Source organism: Stegodyphus dumicola, chromosome 2 (assembly GCF_044657685.1).
Source record: "Stegodyphus dumicola isolate Sdum_Otavi_A_Nest chromosome 2, ASM4465768v1".
NCBI classification, from domain to species: domain Eukaryota; kingdom Metazoa; phylum Arthropoda; class Arachnida; order Araneae; family Eresidae; genus Stegodyphus; species Stegodyphus dumicola.
Window position 1 is genome coordinate 58,862,380 of NC_140769.1, and position 16,445 is coordinate 58,878,824.

At 32.2% G+C, this 16,445-nt stretch overlaps 1 protein-coding gene across 3 annotated transcripts in view; it reads right to left on the reverse strand.

Moving 5' to 3' along the window:
* LOC118193369 (band 4.1-like protein 4A) overlaps positions 1 to 16,445 on the reverse strand; it is a 254,951-nt gene that overhangs the window by 13,050 nt on the left and 225,456 nt on the right. For 2 of the 3 annotated variants that reach the window (XM_085810688.1, XM_085810686.1), the window contains 4 exons: positions 15,645 to 15,713; positions 14,420 to 14,500; positions 10,913 to 11,062; positions 7,499 to 7,583 (listed from right to left, as the gene is read on the reverse strand). In XM_085810688.1, coding sequence (XP_085666814.1) covers positions 7,499 to 7,583; positions 10,913 to 11,062; positions 14,420 to 14,500; positions 15,645 to 15,713 — 385 coding nt within the window. The remainder of the gene's footprint in view (positions 1 to 7,498; positions 7,584 to 10,912; positions 11,063 to 14,419; positions 14,501 to 15,644; positions 15,714 to 16,445) is intronic. The other variant, XM_085810687.1, reaches the window with a different exon arrangement.

Consider the following 16,445-nt stretch of genomic DNA (forward strand, 5'->3'; position numbering starts at 1 on the left):
CAAAATTGCTGATAGTGCGTACTGTATATGAAAATAAAAAGCTAGCATATTGTAAATGAGTTTATTTAAAGTTAGGCATTTCAGCCAACACTTTTGAAATTAGGTGAGATTTAAGGTAGATTTAAGGTTATACATTAGGTATAGATTTTGAAAGATTGAGGTCTGGTGTGCCGAATGATTATAATCACTTCGAAATTCGTTTAGTAGGTAGTTGTTGAATACTGCAGTTTGTTCACACTATTTCACCCAACACAAAGCTGGAGAAAGGGATGACAAAATTTTAAGAGAAGAAAAATGAAATTGTAACAGTTAATCTTGCACGTGCAATATTGCGTATCTCGTACTTCTCTCTTAAACAACTTTTCCCTCTAGATTCCTATACATGGTGATGTGACACAATGTCTGCAATGAATCTGAGAATGCAAATTTAAACGAAATTTTTCAGAATGCGAATTTATAGATGGTGATGTGACACAATGTCTGCAACGAATCTGAGAATGCAAATTTAAAATTAAATTTTTCAGAATGCGAATTTAGCCGTAAAAACTTAAATGAGGTTTTGTAAAAGCTGGCTCATGTAAAAATTTTATCCAAGGCCATTAAGATTTTCATTTGCGATTAGTTTAAATTCTAAAGGAGAGAAACACGGAATTTTTTGTTAATCAATTATGATTAAAGCTTGCTTGTTGTAAAACAAATATCAAAATTTTCTTTGTAATAGAATAATTTGCTAAAAATGTGATAATCAATAACTCGCATAATAATTCGCACATCCCAAATTTTTGTTGAATTGCTTTGGTAGCGCTTGTCATAATTTTTTTTTTATTTTAAATGGAAATACATCAAGAATTATTATCTGCATTTGGAAATTATTACCTGTTAAGCAAAGGAAATTAACACAGTCCCATGTCTGAAGTGAACATGGCAAAACACTACAAATTAACGATAAGTTTTATTCCGCATTTAACTATTTACAATTTTAAAGATAATGAAAGAGTTCAAAATATTAAAAGAAGTATTTGATGTAAAGCGTTTAACTATTTTTACTTCCTTGTACGAACAAAGGTCTAAAATAGCGAAAAATTTCGAGAATCGTATTTCAACGAAAATACAGTGGCTCACAAAAATGATCGAGCACTTTTGATTTTGTGTATTCTTTAACGAACATAAAAACTAAAATAAATTAAAACAAAAGAGAAAGGCTTTTATTTTAATTATATATAAATTCAACAGTTTTTTATAGTAAATAACATTTTCGAAAAGATGAAAATTAAATTAAAAAATCAATATCATTTGTTTAATGAGGAAAAATTTTCTCACAAAAATAATCGGAGACTTTTAGTTACAGCCAAAAAGGACAAAAACTTATTGATTTTGCTTCTTAATATTTTGTAGGATAACCTTCACATTTGTTCACTGCATTTAAACTTTTGGGCATTGACCATACATTCTTCTTCTTTTTCTTTCTTTCTTTCTTTCTTTCTTTCTTTTTTTTTTTTTTTTTTTTTTTTTTTAATTTTTATTACTGGATTTATTTTACGCCATTCCTCTTGAATCACTCCTTTTAGTTGTTAAAACTATAATATTTTGTATATTAAGTTTTTGTGCTGATGATTCAAATTTTGCTTCAAGATGTCAAGGTATTTTATACTGATCCATTATACCATCTATAAACTCGTATGTTACCAACACCGGAATGTGCCATAGATCAAAATACCATTTTTAATTCTTTCTCCGCCACGTTTAATACTTGCTATTAAATTTTGCTTCCGAAACTCCCCTTTTAGTTTTCACCACACCAGCACTCGTCCATATCAGCTGAAAGATGTTAAATTTGCTTTCATCAGCAAACAACACTTTTTTGCAGTAGTCGGGTATCCTTTGTTTCATCGATTTTGCGAAAGCGAGGCAAAGTTTTCATTTTTTTTTTTTTTTTTTTTTTTTTTTTTTCAATGACACAAAATTTTCTGCGTGCTACTCGCCCACGATATCCTGCTAGATCGCATTACTTTTCTTACAGTTTCTGGATTTACACACATTCCATATAATTCACGAAGTTCCGCAGCAAGTTTAGGAGCCTTCAGTATTGGATTCTTTTTAATATTCCTTATAATAAAGCGTTTCATTCCATGAGATAACTTAGATGGTCTTCCAGGTCTTCCTTAGTTTTGAATACGATTCCGTATCTTGTAACGCTTAATAATACACTAAACTGTAGAATCACTTAAATTAAGTTTAAATAGGCAATTTTTTTTAATAGGCTTCTCTTTCTTTTGATGAAAATAAATAACTAATCTCCGGGTTTCTAACGATGTTTCCTTTCGTGAACGAGCCATTGCAAGAAAACATTAAAATAATGAATATTTTCTAAAAAGAAAATTCGAATTATAAAAGCAAACAGTTTTTAGAGTTTTGCCGAACTTCTTTATCCAAACTAATTTCATAAAATTTCGTTATTCATTTATTGCAAATGATTTTAATTAGAAATTATGAAAATGTTCGATTAATTTTGTGGTATCTTTTTCTTCCATTTCAGTCTAAAACGCTATTTTTTTACATTTACATTTCGTTTTTTCGAAATTTATTCAGTACAAAGAGGTAGTTAAGAAAATATGTATCCAAAGGGAAAATATTCTTTATTAGTTGACTGCAAAGCACCTATTACTTAAAAAAGAAAAAAATATTGTTATTGTTATGCCCGATCATTTTTGTAAGACACTGTATCTATTTCAACCGCTATCAAAACCATTCGAACGATGTTTTTGCGTGACATATGTACGTACAGGCAGAATAAAGGACTGTTTTTGCCAAAAAGCATTGTAAATTGGTTTTAAAATGGTGGAAATAATGAAAATGCTCTTAAATTTGAACCATATTTCCAAGCTAATATCAAGGAATCTCAGATTTATTCTATGAAAAACCATACAAGGTACAAAAAATCAGTATTGTAAAACGTTAAGCAAATTTAGAAGAAACTCTTGCAATAAAACTTAATTTTGAATTTTTTAAAAGAATCAATTTGAGTCACATGGATACAATGGGGGATCAGTATAAGAAAGAAATTTTTCATCAAGGGAAAACATGAAATATATCCTTGGCATTAGCAAAATCTGTAGTAAGTAAAATTTTATTACATTGGAACACTGTTATATTTTCAGAAATACATACTAAAATTTATTACACTTGGGTCTGATAGACGATATGTGGCAAAATCTAAATTTATTCTTGAATTCGAAAAACCTTTTGCTTAATGTTACGCACAAGGGTACAGGCATAATGGTTCGGGGAGGTTTCTCTGCCTTTGGAATAAAAAATTTAGTATTTATCGAAAATAATATGGATTAATATAAATATATAAATATTCTTAAGCAAAACCTAAAAGCAACTGCAAGAATCTTTGGAATGCAAAATACATTCAAGTTTCATCAGGATACGATCCTAAACATACAGCCCTAAATGTTTGCTCATAGTTATACGACTGTCCTGAAGTTATCAAAACTTCTCCATATATAAATCCTATGCTGCATGTACGGAGTGAGTTGGAGAAAAGAATAAGGAAGCATGATAATTTTTCGAAATCTGTACTAAAACCAGTTCTCGCATAATAATGGAACATTCTTGCAGGAAAAAATTAGGTGAATCCATGCCAAAGAGCATGAAAAGTGTCATAAAGCTAAAAGATAACCAATGAAGTTGTAGAGACATTAGGTTATTTTGAAGCAGAAGTACAAGAAAAATGAGCAATGCCCTCCCCGGGACTCGAACCTGGACTTCTCGCATACGCGCCGAGTGTGCTACCGTTACACTACGAAGGCATGCGGAAAGCTAATCCATTTTAAAGGGCGACTGGGGATTAGGAGACCCATTCGCCAAACCCTGGTGGTGACGTCCATCACCTTCTTTTAGTTCGGGGTGCGAATGGCGAGACATTAGGTTATTTTGAAGCAGGAGATATGCAAAATGAGCAGTGCTCTAGCCCGGGTTCGAACCTGGACCTCTCGAATACGCGTCGAGTGTGTTACCGTTACACCGTGAAGGCATGCGGAAAGGAGGGAGAAAATTAATAATTAAAAACCTAGCTTTAAAAAAGACACCAGGCCCAGATGGCATCGATAATCACATTATAAAATTAATCAATCAATTCCATCCTGACATAATCTGTAGTTTTCGCAATCGATGTAACAAAGTTCTGGACCTTTCCTGAAAATTGGTAATATAATACTCTTCAATAAGAAGAATAAAAGCTTCGATAACCCTAAATCTTATCGTCCGATAAATCTTCTCCCAGCCCAGAGAAATGTTTTGGAGAGATGTCTCATTGGCCGCTTAAAATTTCATGTTTACAGCAAACACTTAATAAGCAATAACCAGTTCGGATTTCGAAGCCTACTTTCAACAAGCCATGCAATTAATTCAACTGTTCAACAAGTCAGAAACAGTAAAATCAACTAACTTCATTCTGCAATAATATGTCTTGACTTAAAATCAGATTTTGATTCTTTATGATGGTCAACGGTTTTACAATCTCTCTGTTGCTTTAAGTGCCCTCAAAATTTATTTCTAATTATTCAAGATTATTTAAGAAACAGGAAAAGTATGATTCTTTACAACAACACTGAAATTGTGCGTAATCAAGTCAAAGGATGTTCCCAAGGGTCTTTCATGAATGCAGATCTCTAGAATATCAGTTTCAACAACGTCATTGCCTATCCATAGCCAGAACACTCAAACATTGTCGCTTTTGCAGACGATATTGCTCTTATTACAAGCGACCATACCAGAGATATTTTACAGAATAATTGCAACGAAACACTTTTTATTATTTATATATATTTAATCTATTTAATCACCTTTGCCAAACTCAAAAGCTGCAAATCTCACATAGTAAGTCTCAAATCTTAGTTATCCATAAGCCAGGGCAAAATATAACTAAAGGCCTTAGCTCTAAAAATTGATAATCAAAAGATCGAATTTGTGAATACAGTCAAGTACCTTGGGTTAACAATTGACAAGAAATTCTCCTCATCTTCAAAATATTAAACTTCATGCAACATCAATAGCTAACTACCTACGACGTATGCATGGATATAGCTGGGGATTAAATCCCCATATAACACAGGTTCTCCTAAAAACAGTCATATCAAAAATAGTAAATTACGGAGCCGGAATTTCGGCACAACCGATGACAGTGAGAAAGATTAAAAGTTTAAATTCAATTCAAAGGCCTTTTACTCTTTGCATTACTCGGGCATATCACACAACTTCAAATATAGCTCTTGATACTAGTACTCTTCCATTATGAATCAGTGCAGAAATAGAAAGCTAATATATGAAAGTCTTTCAACTTAACCAAGCTGCAGAATTTAATAATCAAACCTTCTTGATATCGAACTATATAAAAAGAAAATTAACCCCAATGTTATCCATCCAGCGCTTCGCCTCAGCAAAATAAAATTCCCCGTGTCTGACGAAAGTTTAAGTAGTTCATCTCCATTTGCTTATACTGATGGATCAAAAACAGAAGGAAAAGCTGGTTCATCAATCTATTTTCAAATTTGCGCCTTCAAATATCATCAAATAGAAAGGCCATTTCCACAATAATAACAGTGTTTTCCAAACAGAATTATCTGCTATAAAAGCAGCGATTGAAATAGCCATTCTCAAAAATCTCAACGAATTTACCATAAAATCTGACTCCCAAGCAGCTATTTTAGCGGTTAAGAATCCCATACCTTCCTCTTCATTGGTTTCTGACATAAATTTTTTTCTTGGCAAAATTCGAAACTACAAAATCAAATTCCGTGGATCAAAGGATATAGAGGCCATTTTGGTAACGATCATGTAGATGAATTAGCCAAAGAAGCAGCTCTTAATTAAGATGGTATTGAAATCGTTATTCTATTGCCTCGCTCATATTTCAAGTTCCAACTAAAACAACTTGTTTTATAGTCTTGGCAAGATTTGTGGAGCAATGCTCCACAGGTAAGACAAACATATAACTTAATCCCCAATGTAAGTTTCGCATCTCTGTACGCCAATCCTTCATTAAATTACTATATAAAAGGACACAGACCCTTCCCTACATATTTCCATGCAAGAAATATGGCGAACTCCGATATCTGCATATGTGAGGAACAAGGAACTCCTGATCATTACACTTTCTCATGCCCCTTATCTGAGGATATTCACATAAAATCCCCACAAACTTATCTGCTGGCATTCAAAAGGTTTCTAAAATGATAAACATCAGTATCCGAAGTTTCAAAAAAAATATGGAACGTCTCTCTTCCTACGGCTTAGATCTCTGTCAAGTTCTCATACTGTATAAATTTAGTAAACTTTTACATGCTGTGAAAAAAAAAAGACACCACTTGTGAACTTTATAAACTGTAATAACCTCTTATATCTGAAATAATAGATGAATACCTACCTCTTTAGTATTATTATTACAGTTCATTATTTCATTGTAACATTTTGTTTCCAGTACTTATTACAGTTATCTCATTATGTTTATCTGTACACTAATTATGTTTATCTCTTATTTTTGTTGCACCCAAAGAGATGTTCAATTTAATTTGTGAATTTCAAATTGTATTGAGACTATATTGTAATCTCTTTATGTCCTAAATCATTATTTTTAATAAATACTGAATGCGGGGCGTACGGTGGGATTGCACGATGTACCATAATAGACACACTCTAGATCATCTGGAAAGCTTCAGTTGCCCAATTCCTCAATCCTTCTTTGTAAATTCTTATAAAACTTGCAATTTTTTTTATGCTTTAGTGTGGGAAGGCACTACCAGTTGACCCATGGTACATCGTTGCTGTCCGCCCTACTTTTACCTGTACATGTACCTGTTTTTGTTAAATGTAAATTGTTTATTCAAAGTGTCCGAATACTTATGTGAGTTCATTTTCAGAAAGTTTTGAATAAATTCTTTTTTTTTTTTTTTTTTTTTAAGCAAAAACGTTTTGAACAACTTTTTTTAAAACAAGCAGGCTTTAAAATATATACTCAATAATTTATATGAAAGAATAATAAAATCATTTTGCTAATAAATGATATTTGCAAATAAAACTGAAAAATACAAGGGTCCGAAAACAAACGTGAGCCGCTCTATAATTTTAGTATTCCGAATTAAACAATAATTTATTTTAACATTTATAGTATGATTTTAATTAATAAAAGATACATCTAACGCCATACAGTCTGTATATGGTAAAGAATTATTTGTATTTAATTCCCCCCCCCCGGGTTCTCATATTAACCAACCCCCTAAAACAACACTTTTCTTATTAAAGTATTATTCAATGAATGATTTATAAACATTTTGCGTATATAGTGCCTTGACATTGGAAAACGTTTCGTAAGTATTTAACTATATCTTGAGAGCTTTGTTATAGAGTTACATTGTTATAGTCACATAGTTAACTATAACTAAAAACATTTCATGATCAGAAATATTATTGATTGGTTAATTTGAAAATGTCTTACAAATCTTACTTGAGAGTCATTTGTACCACGTGAAATTTTATTCTGGCTGTCGTTAAGGTCTTTTTCATTCGCCTTTTTTGTTAACCTATAAAGAGACATTGATTTTTTCTCAGTTATGATGTACAACGTGAATAGATACTTAGTAAAATAGTTTATTATCTTGAATATTAACAAGATTTTAATAGTTATAATATAAGAACACGTATATGTAAAATTGTTATTTCTGTTAAATTAGTAAATAGGAAACATTTAAATCGGAGTATTATAAAATTTAAAACTGAAAAATATTTCTGAAGTATTTTTCTTTTAATACATTACTTTTTAAAACATTGTACTTTAATTATAGCACACGTTGGCGCATACCCGTTAAAAATAATTAAATATAAATTAAAATCATGTATTTGGTCGTTATAAATGAAATGGCTATTGAATGACATCAGGTTGCTTCTAAGAAAGCAAGCGCTGAAATTAATGCAAATTTGAGTTATGTGACAGCGTGGGTGATGCAATTGTAATGTTTGTTTCATTTAACGAGCATAAAATATTGAATACGAAAGATATCAAGTCAATCACGGAGATCATTAAATTAAGATTGCCATATTTTTAGGAGTTCAGTGTGGGAAATACTGAAACAGCTGCAGTTCAAAAAAGCACCAATAATAAGTGGAGGAACAACTAATGAGATCCATTGGATCTTAGCTTTACCCACTGGACTCCTAAGTTTCACTTACTAGTGATGAAGGTATGAAACAAATTCCGTGATCATCGCCCTTCCTCTTTTGATTAGTATACATTGAAAAATTTAATCGAATCAGATCCACGAAAATCTTTAGAAGAGACCAACTAGACACTAAATGTATACTTTTCAACTGTTTCACATCGCTTGGCAATAATAGAAAAAGTAAGGAAGCTCGATAAATGGGTGTTGCACGAATTCCCAGAAAAAAAATAAAGTGTTCGGAAGAAGGCTCTTCTAACTTAATAAAAAAAAAATGAAGCGTTTCCTATAACGAATAATGCTTATGGATAAGAAATGGATAATCTACGATCATCATACGGGAGTGAAAGACGCTCCAGGAAGAACATTGAAGACACAACTGCATCCAAGAAGAATGTTAACGCTGTAGTGGTTTCCTGCTGATATTATTCACATCTAATACCTTCCACGAGGTGAATGGCAACTGCAATTCGATATCGTACAGATATGCGGCGAATGCATAATAATCGTACCTTAAACGAGTGGTCTCAAACTGTCGGTCCCCGAGGGAATTTTATTTAGCTTGCGAAGAATTTCAGTTATTGTTGCAAATACAATGTTACAAAGATTTCAAGATTTTAATTATTCGAAGTCCGAGTATATATTATTTTCCTGACCGCTGAAAACTAATATGAATAACGCATCAGAAAAGCTATAAATGGAAGCTAATTAACTTGGAGCGGGATATAAGTCTTATCAAAGAGTTGGAGCTACAGATTTCATTAACGTTTGGTCATACTTGTCAAAAAAATAAATTAATTAGTTATGAATTTTCGCACTAAGAATTTCTTTGTTCCGGAATGCATTCATATGTGAACAGCCTTTTTTCGGAATTGAAAATTAGTAAGAAAAAAAATCCGATGCTATATATAAACCAAAACGCCATCAAATGTCAAGCTGTAGTAAGAAATAAAAGAAGTTTATAATTATTTAAATACAAACATATGTATTTTTATTTATACGTCGAAGAAAAAATTAACAAATAAAAAGAGACTAAGTTATTATTTATTCTCGAGTTTTGTCCCACTTTGTCAAATGTTCTCTGAAAAGTTAAGAAAGTTTTCACAATTTCTTTCAGTTTAAATTAATGTAAGGTAGTTAATGATTTATTAAGCATGTTAGAACTATTTTAAATAAACGTAAGTCTGAAAATTTAACTTTCTGATCTCAAGGCCTTTTTCGTTCGGGCGAACCAGCAACTCAAGACGAATTTTCGCATATTTGGTGGATTTCTTGCAGCTAACTTAAAATGATTTCACCCACTCTGTCTGAAGATACTTGTGGTTCTGCCACTCTTTCGCTAGATACAAATGGCATTCTTTGCGATATTTCGTCAGATTCTGTGCACGTTATTTATTCTGAATTTGCTGCCTCTTCTGCGGAATCACTGTTGCTTTTACATTCACTATCTATTAGCCTGGTTTTCCCCTTCTTACATCTCTTACTTCTTACACTGCTTTTCTCCGCTCTCTCTCCTTAAGTTTTCTATGCAGAGATGCAGTTTCGCTCTTATTTCAATTCCTATTTGAACTAAGATTAACTAACTTGTAGGACACAGAATATCGTTCACGGGAGAGGGCTTTCGTCAACTGGTATGGGATACGCTGAACGAGATAAAACTTACCATTACTGTTTTAATGCTATCCATAATAAATTAAAGTTCTGGAAGATCCGAAGTCCTTAGAAAAGCAGAGGTGAAGGTTACTGCTCATTATATACACATACCTGTCGTGAAAACGGGTTACCAATCAACTGAGTGTCGGGCAAACATACCAGACTCTTCATTTCTATACCTTTTGTAGAATATACAGAAAATGATACAAATCGTTACAGACTTATATTTCATAACTCTTGTGAGTTCACAGGTTCAGTGTCTAGCAATCAAAATTATACAGGTAAGATAAAAGTCAAATTTTATTTTGTGATTGTCTCTAAAGTCTCTTTTCTTATTTTGATTATTTCCGCTTACTATCTAAAATAATAGTAAAATCCTTATAATAATTCTTTCTAAAGTGGGTCATTACAATTTAGTCTTGTAATTTGATTCTTATATAATGCAACTGACACATGTACTTACATATCCGTAAAAGTAACATTCTTTTATCAAATTACTATCAAACCGAAAATTTTAACTAAACAGTATAAAAGCGATGTTGTTTCTCTGTTGGAAATTAAAATAGATTGCCATTATCCTGCTAGCATACAGACCGCAGGTTTTGTTATCGATTTTAATGCTACAAGATGTGAGGTATACGCTTGTTGTTGTGGAATTCAGGATGCATCTGTCTCTATGCTTGCATTGTTTAGTTTGTGTTTCAGTTTAATGTTTAAATTAAAAGCATGTCCGTATTTTCTTTCAATTAGAAGTGCAAATCTCCACCGTAAACATTATCCTTCTTCTTCACCACTCTAAAAGTTTTACTACATAAAATTGCTGGAATACTAAAGTTAATAATACACATAATTTAATAACAGGTCCATGTGATTTACATTCCAACATTTATTAGCATTTCATTATCATAATAAGAAAAAGACACATTTCTCAAAATGTCCCGATTTCACTAAAATGTATTCCTTAAATTATAAATGAATCTAAAAATATTAGAAAGAGTATCAATGCATTCACGTTACATAATTACAATATTACACTTGTTTACCTCACGATATTTGATTTACAAACGTCCGTTCCATTAGCTATTGTTTTCATGGTATTTTTGCAAATTTCACCATTAGTGAGGCTTGGGGTATATGGTGGCGGAGGATCATCTTCATAACCCGATTTTTTACTTAGCCTGTCCAATGATGTTCTAAAAAAATTAAAATATGGTTTTAAGATATATATAGAAATAAATATTTACATTCTAACAAAAAGTGAAATTTTTTACTACTTATTAAAATATATTGTATAGAAATGAAAGCTGAAATTTGACTCAATTATTTAGATCTCAAAATGGCAAGTTTAATGCTTCACTTTTCCCAACTAATCTGTATACATAAATTTAAGGACTTTGCGAGAACCTTTATAAAAAAATTAAGGATAATTTCATATACTGGTCAAATACAGTGATGTTCAAAATTAAGAAAATGTTCATATTTTTGTGAATTTCTAAAACAATACTTGACCAACTTGGAAAGCGGCCAAATAATAATGCAATAGCGTTGCTGTCAAATAGATAATTATAGTCGTACATATAGGCGGCACTGTGATTACGGTTAGAAGTTTTAAATATGATTCTTTCCTAAACGAAGAATTCAGTTAATTACCCTAGAAAGCGCGAATAGCGGTAATCCAGACAAATAAATCTGTGCCAAAGAATAAAATTATTCGCTCTTGCTTCATTCAAACTCTTCGATGAAAGAGCTCAGTGTAACGCCTAGTGTCATCTGCAATTTGTAAAACTGTATCCAGAAAATCAGATCCATATCCAGAAGTCTTCTGCAAAGGCATCCAAGAGTCGCGATGTTCGATGAAGGTTAGTATTTCACACTTTCAGCAAGGTGCGAGAGGACTGGTATTCTCTCTTGCCACCGAAAAAGCCACTAATTTCTCTGCTGGAACCTTGATTTCAAACGTTTTTCTTTTTAGAAATATTAATAACAGAGAGCCTTTTTATCAGAAGACTCGCTGTTTGCGTCTCGCTCGCTTCCTCACACAAGACATCACATCTGACATAGTGCAGAACTATGCACCCAAATTTAGTAGGCCCAAGTTCTCTTCAATGCCAAGTCTAGATTCAGCCTAGATCTTGATTTTCGGTACTCTTCAACTCAGGAAAACTGAGATACAATATAATTCCTTTAACATCAGGGAAAGGTAACACTATGAGGGCAGAGATGTTTTGGTCTTAGATAGAAACATACTGGATGGCCGTACATCATTCTTTGTGTTTGACAGAGGTTTCCACACTGCTCAGAAATAAAAGAAAGATCTTAAAATACTGTTGCTACATTTTAAGGGCTAAATGCATGATACATGATGCAATAATAGAAATTCTAATTTGGGCTAACCTCGGACTGTTATAAATTCCTGAAAGTAACGCCACAGAAAGCAAATCACCTTGGAAAACTATCTGAAAATGAGCGATCCACTGAAAAATATGGAGATAAAAGGGGATGGCCATGGTTACGTTACTTTGAAAATCCACTAGGAAGTCAGAGAGATAAAAATGTAAACGATCGAACAAGAAAGACCACATGTTGAGAAGAGGTTATGTCATAACCGGTGAGAATGAGAAATCCTATGCGCAACATACAACATGCATTTTAAACAAAGTAGTCCAATGTCAAAATAAATAACAGATTCTCAGCAGAAGAAATCTATTTACAAAAGCAGAACACAGATACTAAATATGAAATAACATGGAAGTAGTAAAATAAGCAAACTATACTAGCGAAATAATAAAATATGTACCAGATATTTAAAAAGAAGTACAAAATACGCAGCAGCCCCGAAGTTATTACGAAAAAGATGCAATGCAAATCGTCTGAATAATTTGCTTTCAAGTAAAATCTAGTAGTTGAGGAAGAAGTTATTCTGCAGTCCAAAGCTTTCCTGAAATATGTTTCGTTACAGCGACGAATATAAAATTGAAGTTATCGCTTCAATTTTGAGATCTTGGTGTATGAGTTAATTTCCCACATGGAAAATAGGCACTTGCCATAACTCTTAGACCTTTATTTTGCACAACCTGCACTGTCAGTTAAAGTTGGAGTCTATAGCTTCGGCCCATGCCGGGAAGATATAATATAAAGGTAGTTTATTAATCAACAGGTAGATTATATACTTTTAAGTTATAAGGTATTTCTCCCGCCTTCTTAGCGTGCCTTTATGGTGCAGTGGTCTGCACGCTGGGCGAGTATTCCGTGGTTCGATTCCCGGCGAAGGCGTTGCTCATTTTTCACTTCTCCTGCTTCCGAAAAAAAAAAAATCCTAATGTATCTACAGTGGTAAAATATTAGCTTTTAAGTAGTAGATGATACGTTGAGTTTGCTCCGAGAAGCGGTAGCAGATGTTTGATAAAGCTGGTGACTTTTTCAGTGACATTGGTCATATGGTTGGACCATGTTAATCATTAATTTATATTGAATTTTAGATAGTTGACATAATTAACAGCAGACAGCAGATGGCTTAATAGAAATAACTGTTATAAACAACAAATTGTTTCTTTTTCGTGGAATGATTATTAGCTGATGTTCTGATGCATTGATTTTTAGTCTACAAGTCCTACACCAATCCTTGATATCGAACACATTACCTTGAAGTTTGGCGATAGCATAATAAGTTGCAGTGACTTAATTACAATAGCCGTATCATTGGCGTAGCAAGTAAGGAGCAAATTATAGATGGGAAAGTCTGTCGTATAAAACAAATAAAGGATCGTTCCGAGGGCACGAATCTTGTAGAACTCCTGCAGTGACTTTGCGAAGAGAAGAAAAATTTCCACCTTGGTAAACACTGAAAGTCTATCACTTAGAAGGAATTTTGTAAGCGGAATATGCTGCCTTCGAAATTAGAGCTTGGTAAGTTTGCAGATTAATCCATTATGCCAGATGCGGGCAAGAGGGATGAAGTTTGCCCTCATTTCCTTTTCTGTGGACTACAATGCTCTTCCACATTCGGCTCAAATGGTGGATTAATTTTTTAGAGTTAGAATATTCGGCAGATAATTGGTCGAGCAGATCACTAGACATAAATCCAACTGAACTGTTATGAAGCAGTTAAAGGACAACTGCAGTTTTCCAAACACCTGCCAGAATCACCCAAGAACTAAGAGCGTTAGTTGGCGTTTAACTTATTTAGAGTGGGTGTAGCTGTAACAGTAACTCAACTGCCTCGTTAAACAATATAACAACTCACTCTATGACTTATATGTCTGTTACAGGTAACTAACTATATCACCTCTTAACCTCATTTTAGGTTCTATATTGCAACGTCAGTTGTTGATATTCTGTATCATGAGTGGGTACATTTTACTGTCTTATATTACTCTGTATCCGTACCAAAACTCTAGTATTTTTTGAGAAACTAATGGGGAAAAATTTTCTCTTTGAACATAAGTGTATATATTATAAGTTAATATGACAATGTGAAAAAATTGAAGTAAAATGATTTTTAAAAATCTACATTCTGCATTAATAGAGGGCCATATACTGTAAATTCTCACCTAGAAGATACTTTTGCTACTTTATACCTTGGTCTTCCGGATGCTGGAGAGTAACGAATTTTGTAAACACTGCTCTCAGATCTGAAATAAATAAAGTACAACAAAATTTCTTTCAATCACATTAGAAGTATTTTATTTGGTAGTAATATATAGCATAATTTCGTTTGGAATGGGTACAGTAAAGTAGAACGATAAATTTCTAATACATGAGTTACACAGCATAACATAATAGGAAAAGTGATAAATTACTAAAAGAGTTAAATTCCATAACTTAATACTCATGCAAATGTAGTTTCCTGGAATGAGTTTCTGCAAAATACAAATTTTAACTATTAAATACGAATTACGTGATAAGTTAATATATAATAATTATTCACCTCTAAATATTTCTGTAATTTCTTTTGCTCTGTCACTCTACAGCGACTTGTTTTTGCTTAAATACTAGAGAACTGCAGGGACTCAACATCGTGCAACCTCGACAACACGAGTCATTTTTCAAACGCTTCGATGTTTCTTTTAGAGATTTTGCAGCAAAATTCCGCATTCCTGCAGAAATTTTTTACCACAGTTTCTTCCAATACTGGCAGATCCCACAAGCATATATTTTAAAATTACATTTAAGGTAAAAAAAAAATATCACGATTTGTTTAAAAACCTTTGGAATGGAACAAAAGGAACGCATAAGATTCTCATGAGCATGGTTACCTGAAGAATGGCTATGCGCATGGATGCCAGAGTTTGGCCCATTCTGGAAATTTAACTACTTCTGATTGCGATAACACTTAAATATTATAAAAATGAATTCTATTGTTTTAATTCAATTGAAATAGGAAACAGTTGTGCATTTAGACGGTTCGAAAATAATTAAATTATTTTCGTCAATGAAAGTGTATTTGATTTTATAATTTTTTTTTAATGTAGTATATCATTTGGTAGAATAAAATATGATGATTGAAAAAAAAATAAAACTTCTTCACTTGCATTATAGTAAATACGTATTTGAACTACAATAAGAAAACTTAATTACTATCTGAGTCTTTTGAATATCTAAGTGAGCTCTGAATGAGCAATGATGCCATTTGATGGTTTATTGCAAAATAGAAAATGTGTAACAAAGTCATAAATATGATTGTTATATATGATTGTTATTTTTATGGAAAAGAAAAGGAATTATTAATTTTACAAGAACAAAATACATTTAGACAAGAATTCTAAACAGACTTACTCGACTTTTGTATACTTAATGTCTCTACGTTCTTCTTCAGTCAAATTTGTTGGATCTATTAAATGATACCTTTAAAAATAAATAAATAAATAAATAAATAAATAAATAAATAAATAAAATAAAAATAAAAAAGACAAAGGGAGAAAAATTAATTTTGCATCAACACTGATATTTATGAAATCTTTATTTTAAAATGAGCAAAAACTGGAGATTAATTTTTAATTTAATTTTAAATTTACTAACCATATTTTAAATATAAATGTTTTTTCTTTCATTCCAATTTTGTCTTTTCTTTCATTTCCTATTTCATTCTATTTTTCGTGTGTTGTTTACATACTTTTATATTCTTTTACATGTTCCATAATGACTTAACAGTGGTCGAGCCGTAACATCGCTTAGTACTGGTACTTAAAACTCGGACTGAAAGCCAGTGAACGAGTTGACTGCATGGGAGTTTTCGCGGTTTGCCTCATATGCAACTTAAGTCTTCTACGAAGTCATAATACCTCTCCTCTGGCAGATAGCCCTCGTGCGCTTTATCATAATCCAAATAACATAACCATATCTCATAACACATAAAGCAATTAAAAAAGAATGAACCTCTTTGCACATTTAGTAGTTTATTTAAAACTACTAAACTATTATTACATTATTTAAAAGAACAAAAACTGTTTATTTTTGCTAGAAGGAAAAAGATTCATTTTAAACAGCGAACTGCATTATCACAATTAAAGTTCCCTGTTATCTTAATTATCTTATTGCTGACTGTCCGCGTTTACAAGTGGCAACCTAAACTATCTG